General features: G+C 45.3%; 1 protein-coding gene across 1 annotated transcript in view; it reads left to right on the top strand.

The window, feature by feature from the left end:
• The window catches only part of CDC20 (cell division cycle 20), a 710,318-nt gene that overhangs the window by 79,082 nt on the left and 611,413 nt on the right, over positions 1-19,823 (top strand). The window contains exon 3 of the mRNA XM_044085408.1: positions 3,294-3,436. Within this exon, the coding sequence (XP_043941343.1) occupies positions 3,294-3,436 (143 nt within the window). The remainder of the gene's footprint in view (positions 1-3,293; positions 3,437-19,823) is intronic.

Below are 19,823 nucleotides of genomic sequence, written 5' to 3' on the forward strand. Positions count from 1 at the left end.
TTCCCCAGTTTCTGAAGAAAGCCAGTCAGTTGAAGAGCAAGGTGATCCTCGTAGCACCATATTGGCTTCGACAGATTTGGTTCCCCTTCCTTTGGCCTCGCCTACTTGATCGACCATGGATTCTCCATCCAACCAGTTTCTCGCACCCACATAACCAGATTAATTTCAACTTGAACAGCCTGAAGCTCCTGGCTTGGCTACTCCAATTCCCTTTGCCAGGCAGAATGATCTTTTTACCAGTACGTGATATTCTCATAGCTTCTCATAAGTCTTCCACTAGAATTGCTTATCTGAGCAAGTGGAAAATATTTACCTGCTGGCTGAAAGATAAACAATTTTTTTTCAGCACCAGTGTCTATTATCAGCCTCTACCATTAGAGTTCATTTGGCTGCAATTTTATAATTTTCATGAGGGTGTCCAAGATTCCTCATTTCCCATAAATTGTGCAAGACCTTCATAAAAAGTGTGAATCATCTGAAGCCACCTTTTGGAGAACCTAGTCACCCATGGGGTTTATTAATTCTACAAGCTCTGACAATGTCACCTTTTCAACCAGCCTCTTCTTGTGACAAAGTATTTGTCATGGAAAACCTTTTTTTTGGTCACTATTACTTCTACCAGCCGTATTTCTGAACTTCAAGCTTTATGTATCAAGAGTCCATACTTGATTTTTCATAGAGATAGTGTCTGAGAACTAATCTGTCATTTCTGCCTAAAGTGATCTCTGAAATGTTCATTAATCAAGCCATTGAATTGGCAGTTTTCTTTCCCAATCATTCAAACAAAGGAGAGTATTGCGTACATACCCTAGATATACACAGGCAAATCAGTTTTTAAATTAACAGGGCTACACCCTTTCGTAAATCTGACCAGTTATTTTTGGCCTTTTCTGGATCTAGATTAGGATCGGCTGTTGCTAAGGTCGCATTAGCTAGATGGTTGAAGGACTGTGTGACCTTTATTTACACACAACGTAATATCTCGTTGCCTAATACCATGAAAGCTCGTTCAACAAGGTCGGTGGCAACTTCTGCTGCCTTCTATGCCTGAGCTTCCTTGCATGACATCTGTGCAGCTTCAACTTGGGCTACACCTCCATATCTTCATCAATAATTACAAATTGGATTTGGCCTCCAGGGGAAGAGCGTCTTTTGATTCTCTGGTCCTCTGGGGGGAATGTCCTTCCGTGAGAGCCTCAAAGGAATAGAGGTAGCTAGGGAGTCTGTCCAATGCATAAGGAATGAACGAGGATAAACAATATCAGATAGTTATGTCTTAAATGTTCCATCTGTATTGTTGATCCTCCCTCCTATGGTTTCTAGTGGAACTCGCCATCCGGTTCTTTGGTTATCTGACCAGAGGTAGCCTCTACCTTCTTTGACTTGCAAACTCAATCTGAGGTAACAGAGAGGGATTGTGGGTTGAGAGTTTGAAGCTGATGCGAGCTTGGAAAATGGCCGGCTCTGTTCTGAGCTTGGAACAGATACCCATGCGTAATGACTGAACGAGGATCAACAATACAGATGGAACGTTATGGTAATACGCAACGAATGTTCACTTCACTGCAGTATTCATTGGCTCCCTCAGCCCCCTTTTTGCTCTGCCCTATTTCTCATGCCTACCTGACAACTGGTCCTTTTTTTCTTCTCTGAATACACATTCCTCCTGGTCCCCAAGAACCTTCTGTTACCTCAGAAGTGAAAAGCCCCAGGAGGATGTGCATAGTTTATACCCTATGCCTTGTGCAAGAAGCATACATGTGACATAATGACATCTGTAAATTCTAAAGGAGTTTATGTACTGCCCAGATGTTGGGCTGTCCTTGGCAGAAGATCCCTTTGGTCAAGAATACTGGGACAGTGAAAAGGGATTCTGTTTATTTTTTACACAACTGTACTCTGCTTCAAAAAATGGACTGAAGTCTGACAAAAGCCCTTTCACTCAAAAGGCACGTATACAACTTTAATTTCCAGTATTAACACACTGATTCTCTCAAAATGGGACTCCACGTTTGGGACTTAGGAGTGCAAGTAGTACACTCTAATCTACCTAGTGTGACTTGCAGTTGTCCAATGCAGCATAGTAGAAAGTTGTAGTTCACAGATGTCAAGAAAGCACTACAGTGGCAAGTTTCCAAGATGCTATGCCATTTAAAAATGTAAACTATCTTTACTTTTTTTATAAAGACTCTTGTGGGTAATGCTGGCTTATTTCTTCACTTGGGCTCTGCCCTTGTGATTAAGCTACTCCAGTTCTACATAAAATGTATCCAGCCATGAACTATTGAGTTTTACCAGATCAGTAGCTACTGCTGTAGCAGATTATGCAAGGCTGATATCCAGACTAGTCACTTTCCCAGGTATTGCAGATTCTACTTGCTCTAGAAAGAGCAAGATTTTTCTTTAGCTTGATACACTTGCCGATTAAATTGTACACTGGTATCTCCCCAGTTGGGCTGCTGATCTTACGAACATAAATCAGTTAGTATGCTCAAGATTAATCCATCCCCAAGTTCTGTAGCTATATTGGGCTTGATATTTTCTTTGTGGTTGCTTTTCAGTTTTTCCATAAGTATGTCTTGTATACTTGGTGACCCCCACATACAACTTTGGTGCTCTAGGTTTGTGACTTTTTATTTGTAGACCATTTGGTGCATTGCCTCATTAAGTGGGTCCCTTTTGGACTGTTGCCCTAATGACCACACTTTTTTTTTTTTTTTTTTTTTTTTTTTTTAGTGGTTTGAGTTTTCAGAACAAAGGTTAGGCCTGAGGTTGAATTTCTCTGGCTCTACACCTTTTGACTGTTTTTGCTGATTTGTATTGGCGTGTACTGTTCCAGGAAAGACTTTTTATTTCATGAACAAGTGTTTACATCCTAATTAGTGCTACAGCCCTGACAATGACCTGGGATTACTTAACTGAGGGTCAGAGGAGCTGGTTGTGTGAACTGACCATGCTCTTGCAGGTGGAAGTGAGGGTGCTCTACTACACCCCCCCCCCCCAAGGCTGATGGCACCTAATGGTGGCTAAAATTGCAACACTTAATGCTGTCCCATGCAATGAATTGTAAAGCAGTGTCTTGCACCAAGGTCTGACTTCATGTGAGATGCAGGCCTGCCACTCCTTCCTGTTTCAGTAGAGGTGCAGCTTGGTATTGACTCCAAAAAAAACTTCCTGTGCATGAAAGGTTGAGACTAGAGTGGGGTGACTTTTAAACAGGGGGTCTTTGTTTTTGTAGCAATATATTTTGGCATATATGACTTGTTCTAAAGGATTATTTTTCTCTTATAAAGGTAAATCTGGTAAAGTCCAAGGTACTCCCTCAAAGGCAGGAGGAGATCGCTATATCCCTACCAGAAGTGCCATGCAGATGGACGTTGCCAGTTTTTTAATTAGCAAAGAGAATGAACCATATGAAGAGAGTCCTACCACAAAGGTAAGAGTCAAACGTACTATTGTAGTGGTTTTACTAAAATTCTAGACTCTATCCAGAATTCAGTTTGCTATTGGCTGCAGCTAAAAGTAGATGAAACACTGGTAGTGTGTGGATTTTTGCAAAACTGACAGTTTAAGGGTGTATTCTGTAGTTCTGAAATTTGGCTGCTTATCAGGAAATCCTTCAGATGTGAATCTCACTATCATTCTCTACAGAAATTATCCATTATGCGGATAATATATTCAGCCAACACACCAAAGCCTTGGACCCTTCCAGGCATTGTATGGCCCAAGGTACACATTTGACATTCTGTGATTCTTCCTTATTTTCTCTGGTTATTTGGCTTGCATGTTAACCAGCAACCGGAAACCTGTGTGGTGGAAGGATTCCACATAAACCTGGGAAGAGTGCCTTTTTTTGCTCTGGTGCAGACAATGGTCACAGGGTCCTAGTCATTTGTGACACCAAAAAGAACCTTTCCATTTAGCAATATAATGTACTCCCCAGTTTTCTAAAGACGTACTGCATGTTGTAGAAGAGGAATCTTCTCTCACTGAAGACAACTGTAGGATAAGAAGTCCAAGGTGAATAGGAATCTGTACGAGAAGATCATCCTGTGTAACTTTATTGTCCCTGGCAAGTGAAATAGGAGGGGAAGCAAATGCTGTTGGAGTAAAATGGTACTTTCCAGCAAGATTTTAGGCCTGTCCCAAATTATCTTGTGTAGGACTCTTGGCAGTAGAACTGGGACAAGCCAAAAGGAGCATCCCTTTCCAGTAAAAGGGCATTATGTCTATTCAAGCCAGAGGACTTGCTTACAAGTGGATGCTTTTCAACGTGCCCATCTGTCATCACATAGGACCACCCATTACCAACAGTTCAAAAGATGAGAACCAGATGTAGTTATCCACGAAAAGGCAAAAGTAGCATTGATCATTGAAACTGCTACACCCAGCGACTAGTGTCTTGGTAGATGCATTAAAAATGAGTGTTTACAGGCTGAAATTAAGCCAGTGTGGAAGGAAGATGCCCAGAGTTCCCAGCAGTAGTAAGAGCAACAGGTCTTGTAAAGAATCTAGTGTCTTGTTTTAGATATGTTACCAAGGTACTTGTGTATTATCGCAACCAGATTTCTGCACTGCCATAATTCGGTATGTGTGTGGAAATGGGTTGCTTCAGCTAAGAAGGGGTCTGTAAGGAAGAAAACATTACTCTGTCACTGCGAGTATGAGCCAGGAAGAGGAGCGAGGGTGCGAATCTGTACCGGTTTGCTCCTGTAACTCCACAGTGAAACTCCACTTTGCAGTACCTGTATTTCAAAGGATGATGTCAGCTACTGGAAAAGCGAATCATCAAATGCACCCTGTGATGTAGACTGTAAATTTCTCAAGTTCAGGGACTGCTCCCTTTCTTACGTTAAACTACAGTGAATGCTTTCACTTCTGGTGGTAACAGTCTCCATTTTGTGAAGCACTGGACATAGTTTAGAAATAGACAAACTCAAAATCACCTCTATTACAGGTACTAAGTGCACTTCCGAATGCGTGTTACTGCTGGACAGTGCTCTTCTTCCTGTACTTTGTGGATGGTAACAGCTTTTTTATTCACCTGATTGTTCACCTGAATATACCTTTCTAAATTGCCTCCCCCTCCCAAAAAAAAGGGACCAAAACCATCACTAGTGTGTGTGTGTTTGCCTTCTCTGAAGGATTCATTCCAGACATACAAAACAAATCCATTCATCAGAATGGCAGCAGGCATGACATTTCAAGCGTGCATCTGTAATGCACGCTGAAAACAGGAAGAGGGTTTTCTCAAATGGTTTGTCTTCCTGAAAGTAATGCAAAGTTAGTCCATAGCCAAACTGACTCACAGCACCACCTTAGTGTTTCATGGTCTCATTTATGTGGAAGTATGCAAAGGTCGCAACTGCAAAAATCTGGTTGCAATAATATGCAAGTACCGTTACCAATACATGTAACTGTGCAAATTGCTAGAGTCATTACCTGGAGCATTTCAGGTGTTGCAAAGAGCACTTCTGGCTTCAAAGATTGAAACAATACTAATTTCATGAACTTTAATCTTTGACTTGAATGGGGTCCATTTCTGTAATGGTATCAAACCTAAAAGATTTGGAGAAATTATGAGCATCGTGGTAAGTTCAAGATCCTGCAGAAGCTGCTGAGATAGCATTAGACTCGTTCACTCCAATGAAGTTCTGGAAGTTTTCAGTGCAGCTTCCAATGAGCAGAGCCCAAGCATTTTCACTATGTCCTCATATTTTGAACAAATGTTCAAATCTCTGGAACCATAGAGGTTATGAAAAGTATAAATGGCACACCCTTCAGCACAAACTATTTTTATATTGGTAGTACTTTTATGTTCTAGTCAGTAAAAACTACCTTTTGTAATTTTGTAAACCACTTACAATATCTCTGCAACTGCAGTGGTGGTGCTGCGGTAGCACTATCGCCTCACAGTAAGACATTGTCCTGTTAGATTCTCGGCTTGAGCATCTTCTGTCTGGAGACATGCGTGAATGGGCGTACCTTAGTTGAAGGCTGTGCGTCAGGGCTGGCAACTCTGCATGTAAAAATCTACTGCCAATCCTTAGTGGATCTGAGTTCCGCTGTGGCAACCCCTAACCGGGAAAAGCCGAAAGACGCAACTTACAATATCTCTGCAACTAGTGTTACAATGTCAGCAGCATGTCATTCATCTAAGAGCTTTTATGAGGATAAGGAATTCTGTTACTTGGTGGTTGATATATTTAGAATGTGAAAACTATATCTAAATATAAAAAGTTAATATAGCTCTACCTGCACTAGACAAATAATCAAATATTAATGCAGCTGTTTGCCATTGTGTAAGCTTTAAGATGAGTTTAAAACCTTGTATATAGCATTGATTTGGATATGCTGATGCAATATATCAGAACTGTAGATTCATCTGGAGGTGTCACTCTGATGTAATGAGTTAAGGTGGTCAAAAACATTTGAATACTAGGACTTCTGCATAAGGTTATAACGGGTTTTTGGAAAACCGTGGTGCTGTAGAAACACCAAAAGGCAAAGCAGGGAATTCAGAGTATGACTCTAACTATAAATAGTACCTGAAGAGTGTGAATAAGAATGTGGAAATTGGACCTGAAAGATGCTTAGGGAAGCGCCAGAAGAAATGGACTGGAGAATCTTCCTTTTGAGATGCCTTTTGTTTAGAAAGGTGAGATGTAAAAAGTCTCGAGCCCTTCCCTAGTAGCAAACATTTGTTGGACAGAAGCTTTGCAGCCCCTGATGAGATGGCTACGCCATTCTCTACAGAGATGTCTTGGTCTTCAGAGCCTTTGGCTGTGTCTGCCTCTTGTTTGGTCTGGAGCCACAATGCAGGCAGCAGCTTCTGAGTAGGTCTTTCGCACTACTGATTCCAGTTAGAAATAGACTTCACCAGACTACAGTTTCTCTTTGACTGATCAATGCTCTTAAGCCTAGAAGCCAGGCCACCACTAGAAAATCTACCTCTAGCCACCATCTTACTCCTGCCCCTCAACCCCAGGCCCAGATGCTTAAGATGGTGGAGGATCTTATTTCCCTTATCGGGGACAGTTAAGCCACAACTTCTAAAAGGGAAAGAGATCCTTCTGAACTATTGACTCCGATTCTAAGGAATCGGATTAACCACAACCTTTTACTGCTTATGAGGATTCTGATTCAGAGGAATCCATCCCTTTTGCCTCCCCATCGGAAGAACTCTCCCACTGAAATGTTCCCCTGAGGGTGTGGAGGGTTTCCCAAAGGGAATCTCAGGATTTCCCTCCGTCCAAGAAAAGGCTAAGAATTTCTAGACCTATCCCAGCACAGACCCCTTGCCATCCCCCCTGTTTTAGAAGTGGTGGATGATTTCCAGGAGTCTAGTTTAGTTACCTTACCTCCTGCTGCAGTAAGCCAGACAGAGTACCAGACTCTAATACTTGTACAGAAATCCTGCTGCAGACCTGGAGGTAATTACATAGGGGCCCAAGGGATCCAGGGCTAGTTCTGCAAAGAACCCTACTCCTGATGAGTATGCCAAAGCTCTGCTCTAGACAGATGGGGTAAAAAGGTTTACACCTCTAACCTTGTCTATCAGAGCTCTCAACTGTCTGTTCTATATGTTAAAATGCACACTTTCGAACTATATAAAGCAAAAGATTTCTACTTTTCTGAGACTGCCAATTCTAAGGAGTTGGATTTATTGCACTCTACTTGTCAAGTCGCTAGGCACTCTTTACACTGGATATAACTCACTAGAAGCCTGTAGCAGGGCAGCAGTGTCTATCTGTCATTAGGAGATATGCATGGTTGAAGGAACAATCTCTACCTGATCATGTCAAGTCTAAATTAACTTGTGCACCTTTGGATAAAGACCGCTTCTTTGGAGAAAAAGCAGAAGAGGTGCTTAAAGATGGAAAACAAAGCAAAATGTATGCACTGTAAGATTTCTTTCCAGTTTAACAGACTGGGGCAAGCTAAGCCCTGCAGGGACAGGCCACCCAGGTCCCTACAGCAGGGACAATAGAGAACCAAACAGTGGACCACATCCGCCTCTAAGGCAGGGAATTCTAAGCCATCCCTCTATGGCAAAAATTGACTCCTGCCTTTCACCAAAAAGCTCAAAGGAAGGATGTCCCTCTGCAAAGAAAATTGGCAGTCTGTAACCAAGGACCAATGGGTCTTGAAGATAACTTTTCAAGGATACAAATTCCCTTTCAACAAACTCCCAATTCCTAGAGGGTACCAAGACTCTCCTCCCAATCAGTGGGTAGAGGCATTAAAGCAAGTCAATCTCACTGCCCAGGGGGCAGTAGAACCTATCCCTGCAGATCAAGCAGGCAAGGGCTTTTATTCCAGGCTTTCCTTGTTTCCAGAAAGGAGGGCAGTTGGCACCCCATCCTGAATCTGTCTATTCGGAACACGTCCCTCGTGGTCCCCAAATGCAAAATGCTAACCCTGCATCAGCTGCTGCCTATGCTGACTAAAATGCCTGGTTAGTGACCTTGGACCTAAAAGATGCACACCTCCATAGCCCCATAAGGGAGGGAAATTCCTGCATTTCAGAGCAGGCTCACAGAACTTTCAGTTCTCTGTTCTTTGGCTCATCTACTGCTCCCATGGCTTTAGCAAATGTTTGACTCTGGCCATAGCATTTTGCAGCCAGAAATCTGGATAACTGCCTTATTCAGGCAGACCAAAGAAAAGTTGCTCCAGGACCTACTTTGTCAAAATCTTCTTAACTTCCTTGGGGTTCATCAACCAGAAGAAATCGAAGCATCCTCCCTCCAGGAGAATCATATTTTTCCTGGTAGCACTGCTGGACACAGCATCACAAATAGCCTTGCTATCTCCAGAATATCAGTTTCCTGCCTCTCTACTTTACCCAACTGGTGTCCAAAAGTCACTTCATAGCAAGGAAGTTCTTGCAAGCCTTGGGATACATGGCTTCTTGCATCCTTCTAATTTCTCTGGCCAGGCTACGTATTAAACTTCAGTGGTATCTAAGGAACCTTTGTCAAAGCTCTCAACCTCTAGAGATGCTCTCCATCTGATCCCCTGTATAAGGGCAGAGTTTTTCTTGTGGGCAGGGGCCTGTGCCAAGAACCAGGGTCTTCCCTTCATTGCCCCACTGGACAGACAATCACCTCAGACATCACTTGGGGCACCCAAGATCTTTAGGATGTCCAACACCTTCCCTTGCATATCAACCTGAAGGAAATGTCAGTGCGAAAGGCTCTGACATCCTTCCAACCCCATCTCAGACCAGGGGTTCTCCTTATCAAAACAGAACACCACAGTAAGGCTCTGACATCCTTCCAACCCCATCTCAGACCAGGGGTTCTCCTTATCAAAACAGAACACCACAGTAATGTGGTACATCAACAGACAGGGAGGGACACGATCTTACCCTATGTGCAGGCTAGCCATGAACGTCTGGCTGCCTCCTGCATTGGATTACACTGAATAGCCCAATACATACCAGGGATCAACACCCTGGCAGACCACTCTAGCAGACTCTTGATGGACCCCCATGAATGGCAGTGCCACAAAGATCTTTGTGCAAGTCAAGTGTGGGGAAATCCGGAGGTGGATCTCTTGGCTTTCCACCTCAACCATCAGCTAAAGAAATTCTGCACCAGAAGTATCACCACCTGGCATGGAAGGTGGATGCCTTGACCTTCCCATGGAACTTCCTCTTCATGTACGCATTCCCCCTCTACCTTATTTCCAAGGTTCATAGGTTGGTACTAGGCTGTTGGTCCTAGGCTGTTGGTCCTAGGGCCTATACAAGATAAGGGAGGAGGGGCCCAAGGCCATCCTCTGCTCCTTATTGGCCCAGACAACATTGGTACCCCTTGCTGTGCAGCCTGACATCACATCCTCCTAGGCAGCTTCCCCAGATCCCAAAACTCTTGACTCAAGCGAGGGGGAAAATGCTGCACCCAGATTTGCTATATCAGCATGGCTGATCTTCCTAAGGTAAGAGCGGGGCTTCTGCTAAGCAAGTAGGTCCTCAATATTGGAGGCCAGAAGATCCAGCACCAGAAAATCTTGTGCAGGTAAATGGAAGATTCTGCTTCTGATGCTAGTCCGGAGGGGCCAGTTCCTCAAACTTCTTTCCCCTCTTATCCTGGACTGTCTAGTGGAATTGTCATAGTGGCCTCTCCTCTTCTGCTAAAATCCACACCGCAGCCATTTCCATTTCAGCTCAGTTTAGACCAGCCCCTGTTTTTCACCCTTTGATTAAACAATTCCTAAGAGGGGCTTCTAATATCAGACCTCCCAGAAGGCCTTCCATGCCAGCCTGGGATTTTCAAAAAAAAAAAAAAAAAAAAACTAATCTTGCCACCCTTCGAACCTGCTGCTTCAGCAGAACTGAAATTCCTCTCCTGGAAGACTGCTTTGCTAGTTATCACCTCTGCCAGAAGGGTTTCTGAACTTCAGGCACAGATGGCCATTAAGCCATTCATTTTCCATGTAGACAAGTTTTCCCTTGAAACTAACCCTGCCTTTATGCCCAGGGTGGTATCTGTGTGATGCTCAACCAGGCCATATATCTGCCTACTTTCTTCACTAACCCTCAAAACGAGGGGCAAAGAATTCTGCACAGGCAGCTCCGATACTACCTGGACTGTACTAAACCCTTCAGAAAAATCAACCAACTGTCAGTTTTGCCCTAGTGGCAGAGATCTCCAAATGGATATCACACTGTCAATTTCTGTTAGATTTCATGGGAAACCTCCCCAAAATCTATTCATACCCATTCCACTAGGGCAGCCTGCACTTCCACGGCATTCCTCAGAGTTGTTCCCACTAGGGACATCTTGAAAGCTGCCACCTGGACCTTGGTCCATACATTTACAAAGCATTGCCACCTTCCTTTTTCTCTAAGGCTAGGGCAGGGTTTGCCTCTGTAGTGCTGCAGGGCCTCCTTACCCATGCCTAGGTCTTTAATCCTGCCACACCCCCCCCCCTCCAGCTTTGGGAATCTTCCCACAGGTGGTGACTGCAACACTGAAACACCAAGAACCTAGTACAGTTGTATACACTTACATAAATGTATATGTTGGTGTATTTACTGTTGCAGTCTGTTTCCCTCCCTCCTTCCCCCTTGTATCCTCTTTCATTAGGGAGATGTAAGCTTCTTGGGGTGGTTAACCACCAGGACCGCTTGGCCATATTTCCTGGGGCTCCTGACTGGTTAGGGCAAGAAACTGATGTAATAGTGTCAGCTGCATTGCTTTATAGCACTGACTACCTGACTTCAGACAACAGCTGATGCAGAAAAACATTGACTCTGGTATTTGGGCAGCCCCTAAGAGCAGCTTCCCTTGTGGAGCTCCCTGCCTCTTCAGAAACCTCTCAGGAATATCCCACCAATGAGGTCCCTTGAGACTGCAAAAGGAGGCACCTATAAGTCCCCTCAAGATTCCTTGACAGATACGGACTTAAAAGGGAAGGGTCCCCAAGATCTCCAGTCTCCTTTGGAGACCACCTTGAAATCTTGCGCCAAAGAGGTGGATGGTCTACCCAAACTCCTTCCTAAAGTCTTTCTGGAGGCCTTTGCGTCTGGCCAGTCTACATCTTGGGTGACACCCTCACGATTACCTTGTAGACCCCTCCTGCAGGGCATGGGAGGAGTCTGACACTGGAGCTCATCAATGAAAAGAGCTGACAAAATCCTCATACCCCTACAGATAAGCAACCTTGAACAAAAGGTTCCCTGGTAGATGCGATGGTTGTTGCAGGAGGCACCAAGAAGGAGCTACCCCAACAGAGCTCTTCTGCCCACCCCCCCTAACTGAGTTTAGGGCTTTGGACATCTTTGAAATTGGTATACATGGAGACCTTGGCACTGATCACTGAACTACCTGGCACACATCAGACTACAGAGGGACTTTGTGTCTAACTATGCCCAAGGGTCCACATCTGCATAGGAACAGAAAACCCTTTCCTCCATATGGACTGTGGGGTGGCCAATCTCTGTCCATGAGGCTAACTCTCACATGCCACAGAGGGTACCTAAACGGCTGCTGGTTTAGTTATTGTTATAAGGAGTCGTGCCTGGATGTGGCTTTGACTTCACAGAACCTTTCATGGATGGTGTCCAATGCTCCTTTTTAATTGTCATTGGCCCCACTGGTAGAGACTCCTGCAGTGAAAGACCTTATCTGCTGTTGGAATCTATTTTTCTACCCCACAAATTCCTTTCTCCAGGAATCATTGTGGTAGGAAATTGTGGTTCAAAAAGTCTCAAGATCCTTTTCGGGAATCTTGAGGATTTTCCCCCAGAGGAGGGGGGGGGACTATTATGGTAGACACCTGCATGCAGCACAGGGTCTGCAGAATCAAGTATCAATATTCCTCCTCGTATCCTCAGTGCTCCAGAGAGGTTACCTGACACTCCCTCTCTGAAGGCAGTTGGGGGGGGGGGGCACTTATGCACCCAGATGCCTGGTTAGTCATCACAAATTATCATTGGGTGCAAAGGATCCTATCCAGAGGATATTTCCTTCCATATTTCCAAAACCAAGGAAATCTTCCCATTGTTCACCCAGTCAGAGGGAGGAAGCAACATTATAAATGATAAATCTGCTCTAGGTCATCCTGGAGGTCCCACCAGACCAAATTGCCTAGATGGTCACAGTTCAGTCCATTATACCACTATTATCAAAGGGCAACTTTTATCCCATCTACCTTTTATCACATCAAAATGAACAGGTGCTCAAGAAGTCTTCACAGCTTCTTGCTGGGGGCCAGTCAGAGTACTCTCCTTTGGTCTCACAATAACCCCTAGGGTGTTCAAATGCATGGTGGTAGCATCTCACTTGAGACTGGATTCAACCAGTTTCATCTAGACTGCCTACTGACCACCAACTAGTCATCTACTACAAGACAAGGCTACTACATCTAGTCCCTACCTTGGGCATCACTATCGACATGCAAAAATCACAACTACATCCCATATAGTTAAACTTTATAGGAACACGTCTAGACACTGCCAGTTGCCTAGCCTACCCTAGCCTACCTGCTTCTGGACAGGATATCCACCTTAAAATTGCATCAGACCAATTCTGGTCATTCACAAATCCCCAGCAATTAGTCCTTAAAGCATTAGGTTTGGCTGTCATGGTAACAAGGATTCTCTTATCCAAGTATGCTGTTGGAATCATTCAATGGATGCTGGTGGCTCAGTGGTCTGTCAGCTGAATCGCTCAATTGTCAAAGGACGCTCTCCTATGCTGGCTGCACTCAGAAGTCCAACAGGGAGTCCTTTTGTTCCTTCCCCAATGTCACATTGACCATAGACACTTCCCAGCTGGGGGTTCATTACCTGGGTTGGAAGGTCCAAGGCAAATGGTCAAGACCAATTTGCATATCAATCCCCTAGAGATGGGAGCAGCATATTGAGCATATACAGCTGCAACAAACAGGTAATTTGGAGGACATGGGCATTGTGGAGCTAGTTGTATACTAATTATAAAAGCAGCATAGTCAGATTATTGGGCAAGTATCTTTAACCTTTAGATTTTTCTCCTATCTTTTTTCTTTCTGCTTTTCTACCTCACCTTGCACTTTCAGTTAAGAGGTGTTTTAACTCTGCATGAGTGTGTGCTGGGCCATAGGCTGGGAGAATTTCTGATGCCCCAAACCAGGCTTCAGAAAATGTGCAATGTGGACACTAGCTATTTCCAGCTGATGGGCACATGTCTTGGCAGCCCATTTACAGACCTACTGTACTGGATTTAATCCCCAGGCACTTATGGAAAGGAGGAGCAAACTAATCCTCAAGGGCCTACTTCCCTCTTTTCCAGAACTCTGGACTCTTCCACCTCTACTCCTACCCCAGTCTCCACCTTGGCCTCTGGGACCTCAGACTCCTGCTAAGGGGTCTGGCGATGGAGACCGGCCAAATCAAGAGGCCCAAGAAGCAATCCCCAGATTGCTGTGCTTTGGCCAGCCCCCCCCCCCCAGCCAAAGTTGGGTTGTCAGTCTGGAGTCTCCCTGACTCGCTCTTCCCCTCGGTTCTGTCCAGAGCTGGAGGTGATCTGGACCCAGTCGCCAGCTCAGGCCCCCCCCACCACCTCTCTAGCTGGTGTCTTGTGTCCTCTTCCTGCTCCACCCATAGTCTTGGAAAAGCAGTGATTTGATAGGATTATGCAGAAGTTCATCTGCACCCAGATACAGATGGGAGTCTTGCCTGCCCCCTCTCCCTTTGGATCAGGGAGAATGCAGTCCGTTTTTATCCCCATTGATCCAAGGGTTCCAAAACAGGTGAAGTCAGATCAGAGTAGGAGTAAAGGACGCCGAGGGGCCAGCTTCAATGATGCCTTGTACCTCACTGCTGAAAATGACCTTGAGCAAGTCAGATCTGACCAGTTCTTGGAGCCGTAGCCTCAGTTGGCTCCAAGGGGGTGAGGTCTGCTCAGTTTGTTGGAGCAGAGCCTTCCCCTTGGTATCTCTGCACCTGGAGGCTCATCGGACTACCCTTTGGTCAGAGGGTAAGGCTCATCCTATCTTTTCCCAGGCGGTCCAGTGCCCTTTGGCTTTCTATGTGGTGGCGAGGGTACTTTTCCTCAGAGACCCTTTACTATCTCTTAGGATTCTGCCCTGGCTTCCTCTGTTTCTAGTGCAGATCAGTCTATTCTACTATCTCTGGGACAGCCTGCCACCTCTCTGCCGCAGGGTGCTTCCTCTTAGACACAGCAAGATGTTGACTAGTCCTCCCCAGAGACCCCTTGCAACAAATGTGCAAAAGGAGGTATGTAGACTCCCCACTGGAGTCCCTTGTCAAGACGCAGATTTGGAGGAAGGGGAAGGTTCCCCCTGCTCACCTCAGAGGATCTACTTTGGAGACTACGTGGAACTCCTTTGACGGTGTGGGGGGTGGTCTGCCCTAACACTTCCTCCAGGAACGGATTTGTCTGGGGTAATTTGCTGCAGGACCCTCTACTTCCTGGGTGTCTCCTACCATGGGTCCTTTAGTGTTTCTTGGATCTCTAGTCTGGAAGGAACCAGACGGAACCCATTCCCAACCACCAGGACAAGGTTTTGAGCCCCCTTCAGACTGGTCCCATTGGAATAAGGGATCCCTGGTTGATGCCATGGTGTCCGCAGCTGCCACTAAGGAGCTTGCTCAGAAGAACTCTACAGGTCACCCTCCTGACAGTGAAGGATGATGGACTGTTTCAGGAAGCAGATGTACACTTCAGCAACCTTCTCTATATGGGTGCTGAATTACATGGCGCATGTGATTTCGGCTGCAGCGAGGCCTGATGACTGAGTCTATCCCTGGGTCTGATGACTGAGTCTATCCCTGGGTCTGTGTTGGACAAGGTGTATTCTGCTCGTATGGCCACCCTGAAATCCATTGCTAACACCTTTGTCCATGTGATGAAGGGTGCCACTAGAGCTGCTGGTACTGGCATTGCAATCAGGCTACATGCCTGGCTCCAGCTCTGCATTTTCAGAACCCTTTAAGGCATCTTTTATGAATGCCCTGTATGACAGTTCATCTGTACATGACACCTTGGTTCAGAGTGAGAAGGAATGGAAGACTGCCTGAGTCAAAATCTGCTTTTTGGCCCCTCAGTGATCCTTTCTCTAGGAACCAGTGAGGGACCAAGATGTGGTTCTGGAAATCTAGAGTTTCCCCAGGACACTTGGGACACTCCCCTCCCCCCAGGGGCAAAGGGGGATTTGCCCTAGAGGCAGAGGGGGTCAAAGAAATCACAGGTCTCTAGCCTTTGAGACCTGTGCAGCAACCCTGAAGGGTTGCCCAGCTGCTCCTCTCTGGAGGCAGTTCGGGGCAGTTTCTTGCTACACCTAACTGCATGGTAGTCCATGAAAGATTGTTGGGTGTTGCAAATTATATCCAGAGGCTATTCAATCCCCTTTCTCAAGTAACCTCCATTGCCCAAATCTCTTCCAGATCTTCCTGTGCACAGGGAGAATGCAGCACTGGAAACTGCAAAGTTGCCAAGAGTCAGCCATCCTGTCTTCCCATACCACTCTGGATTAAGCACTTATTCCAGGTTCTTTTTGGTGCCAAAGATGATTTTTTTTTTGGGGGGGGGGTCTAAGACTCATTCTGTATCTCTCCATCTTGAACTTGTCAGTGGCCAAGATGAAGTTCCAGATGGTTAGACTTCAATCATCTTACCCTTCCTGCAGGAGAACAAGTGGATGTGCTCTAGCAACCTCCAGGATATGTTTCATCACATCAAGATGGACAGGTGCTGTGGTTTTGCCACTTCTGGCTAGGAGCCAATCATTACCAGTTCAGACCACTTCTCTTTAGTCTCACCACAGCCCCCAAGGTGTTCACCAAATATGTCAGTAGTGACTCGCCTGAGACTCCAGGGCATACAAGTCTTCTACCTGGACGATTATGCCCAGCAGGGGGAGCGAGGAGCCAAACTATCAAACTGATTCCTTTCTCCTCCTAGCCCAGCAGTTTGGTAATGCAATCAACTTTCAAGTAGTCTCTGGCCCCAGTTCAAGTATTAGACTTCACTGGGGCTCAGCTGGACATAATTCAAACCAAAACTTTTCTTACTTCGGACAGGATACAGTCTCTGAAGCTACGTGTCCTTTCCATTCTTCAAACTCACTGATGGCAGAAATAGTATTGCAGGCATTGTGGTCCATGGCAGCCACGATAAGTCTCTTCCCTGTGGCACATTTTTGCATGCGGGTTCTTCAGTGGACCCTTGCGGTACAATGGTCCATGTTAGTTCTCCAGTTGACTCACCCTGTTTGAATCTGTGCAGGGACCCTTTTCTGTGGTGGATTAATTCCTCAGACCTTAAGGGTCTTTCCTTTCATCTTTCAACTGCGAGACTGGATTGCATATCCTCATCCTGGAGATGAGGGCAGTGCTAGTGTTACAGGCTATCCATGCCCATCTTCTCCCAGGGACTATTGCTGTCCAGACTAGTTAATTGGTGGGTCTGGTACATCAAGCATGAGGAAACTAGATGTTGTCTCCTATGTCGCAAAGCCATGAGAGTATGGGAGTGGGTGATCTCCACTGAACGGTTGGCAATGTACTTGCTGGGGAGGTCCAGCATTCTAGTGGACAGGCTCAGCAGGTCTATTCTGACACCTTACAAGTGGTCTCTGCATCCTTCAGTAGCAGAACAGATCTTTCACAAGTGAGGTCAGCCTTGCTGTGATCTCTTCGCCTGTCCCAACTTGAAATGCAGCGAGTTTTTCTCTTCCCCCTGACAGGGGAATCCCCATAGACCAAGATTCATGCTTGGGGGGGGGGGGTCCCCCCCAGACTTCTGTATGCTTATCCCCTCTTCCCTTTTAATATGAAAATTCCTTCAGAAAGCTCGCAGGCTGGGGACCTAGTTATCCTCATTGCCCCATTCTGGCCTCAGTCTGGCTTCCCCCTCTGGTCCCATCTAGTGGTTCCACCATGGATGTTGGATCCAGTTCCAGATCTAATCTTATCCCTTGGGGATTTCCCATTCAGACCTGGACAGTCTGAAGCTCAATGCTTGGCTGCTCCAGTTCCCCTGATGGCCAGGACTCCCAGCTTATCTTTGCCCATCAAAAGGATCTTGGTGGCAGCTCAAGTCTTCTATTAGAAAGGTGTACTCCAGCAAATGGAGATGGCTTCTTGAACTGGGCTTTGCATTGTGCCCTAGATCCCTTCACTGCCCCAGTTTCCACAGTGCTGGAATTTTAACTAGGCTTTCAGCAAGGTGCCAGTTTTTCTATGGTTAATGTCCAACTTGCTGCAATTTCTATTTTTCATGTGGGTGATGTTTCCTTGCTATCAACACTTTGCAAGACCTTCCTCAAAGGCACCTTTCTTCGCCCCCTCCCCCTGGTGAAGGACCAAACGCCACCATGGGATCTCTAGTGCTACAGGCTTCAGTTTCGTGACCCCCCCCCCCCCCCCATTTGAACCCACTGCCTTTGGATCTACAATTTTGTCCTGGCAGACTGCTTTCTTGGTTGCTATTACTTCTGCCAGGATAGCTTCAAAGCTTCAAGCATTCTGTCAAAGCCCCTTGTATGATTTTTCATAAGGACAGGGTTCCCTTGTGTACTAATTGTTTTCTTCCTAAGGTAGCTTCAGAGTCCCAACATTAAGTGATTAATCTCCCGGTTGTCTTCCCAAATTTCCAAAATAAGGAAGAATACAAATTTGCATTTATTGGATGTGTACATCCAGTTGCATTTCTGCTGGAATAGAACTAAAGCCTTTCGTAAATCCAACCAACTCTTAATTTCCTCTTCTAAACCCTTTTTAGGGAAACTAGTATCCAAGGTAATTATTGCCCATTGGATTTCCCAGTGTATTCTGGCATATTCTGCCAGGCGTATATCCCTGCCAGGTCATGTGAAGGCATGTTCTACCAGATCTAGAACTGCTTCAACGGCCGTTTAGTTCAGAGTTTCATTGGATATTTGCTCTGCAGCTACTTGGGCCTCATCTTGTACCTTCTTCTCTCACAAAACCCTATCGAACACTTGGCAACAGCAAATTACTATGGAAGTGCGAGCAACTAACACTGAACTATACAACCGGCATGAAGCTGCAAATACTGATTCTAACATCTATTGTATCGGGACTACCCGTAGGAAAACTGCTTGCAATTTTGCTGCACTGTCTGTTGGGGCACTGCATTAGGCTATGATGGGGGTAATTAGCCTTGCATGACCTGGAGATTTGCCTGTTTGGCCAAATTGGTCCAATGGCCTAAAGCCAGCCCTGTATACAGTGGATATAGTGTACACATCTGTTAAAATGCCAGGTTTTTGTGACGTAATGAGACCACAGTAAATCATTTTAAAACTTTTCCCACCCACCTTTAATGTGACCTATAACCTGTACAATTAAACTGAAAAACAAATCTATTAAGAGAATAAATTATAAAAATGTACAATAAGCTGGATGCATAAGTGTGCACACGCGTAAACTAATACTTTGAAGTACCTTTTGATTTTTAATTGCAGCAAAAGGCCTTTTTGGGTAGGAGTCTCAGCATGGCACACCTTGACTTGGCAATATTTGCCCACTCTTCCTTGCAAAAGCACTCCAGATCTGTCATTGCGAGGACCTCTTGTGCATAGCCCTCTTCAGGTCACCCCACAGGTTTTTCTATTGTATTTAGGTCTGGGCTCTGGCTGGGACATTCCAAAACATTAACTTCTGGTGAAGCCATTCGTTTGACTTGTATGTATGCTTGGGGTCAGTGTTTGAAGGTGAAATTTCTCTAGCAGACACCTGAAGGTTTTGGGCCAAAAAGTGACTAGTATTGGGAACTGTTTATAATTCCTTCCACCTTGACAAAGGCCCAGTTCCATCTGAAGAAAAACCACTCTAAAGCATGATACTATCACCACCAAGAACACATCTCCATGGTGAATTTTTTGCGCCAAATGTACTTTTTGGAATTGTGGCCAAAAAGTTCAACCTTGGTCTTATCAGACCAGAACAAATTTTCTCACATGCTTTTGGGAGACTTTATGCATTTTGCAAATTTTAACCAGGCCTGGATAATTCTGTAAGAAAAGGTGTTTATTTTACAATCCTACCCTGTAGCCCAGACATATGGAGACTATGGGAGATTGCCAACATGTAGTACACAACCAGTACTTGGCAGAACTTCCTGCAGCTCCTTCAATGTTTTAGGTCTCTTAGCAGCCTCCCTGACCAGTTTTTGTCTGGCCTTCATCAAATTTGGAGGAAAGTCCAGTTCTTTCCAACGTCCCTGTCCCATTTTCTTCACTTTTTGACCGTCTTCACTGTTCCATGGTGTATCCATGCTGTGGAAGGTTTTTTGTACCCTTCTGACCAATCTTTCAACAATGAGATCCCTTTGCTTTGTAAGCTC

The sequence above is a fragment of the Protopterus annectens genome, chromosome 10.part0, assembly GCF_019279795.1.
Source record: "Protopterus annectens isolate FY-2018-M chromosome 10.part0, PAN1.0, whole genome shotgun sequence".
Classification (NCBI taxonomy): domain Eukaryota; kingdom Metazoa; phylum Chordata; order Ceratodontiformes; family Protopteridae; genus Protopterus; species Protopterus annectens.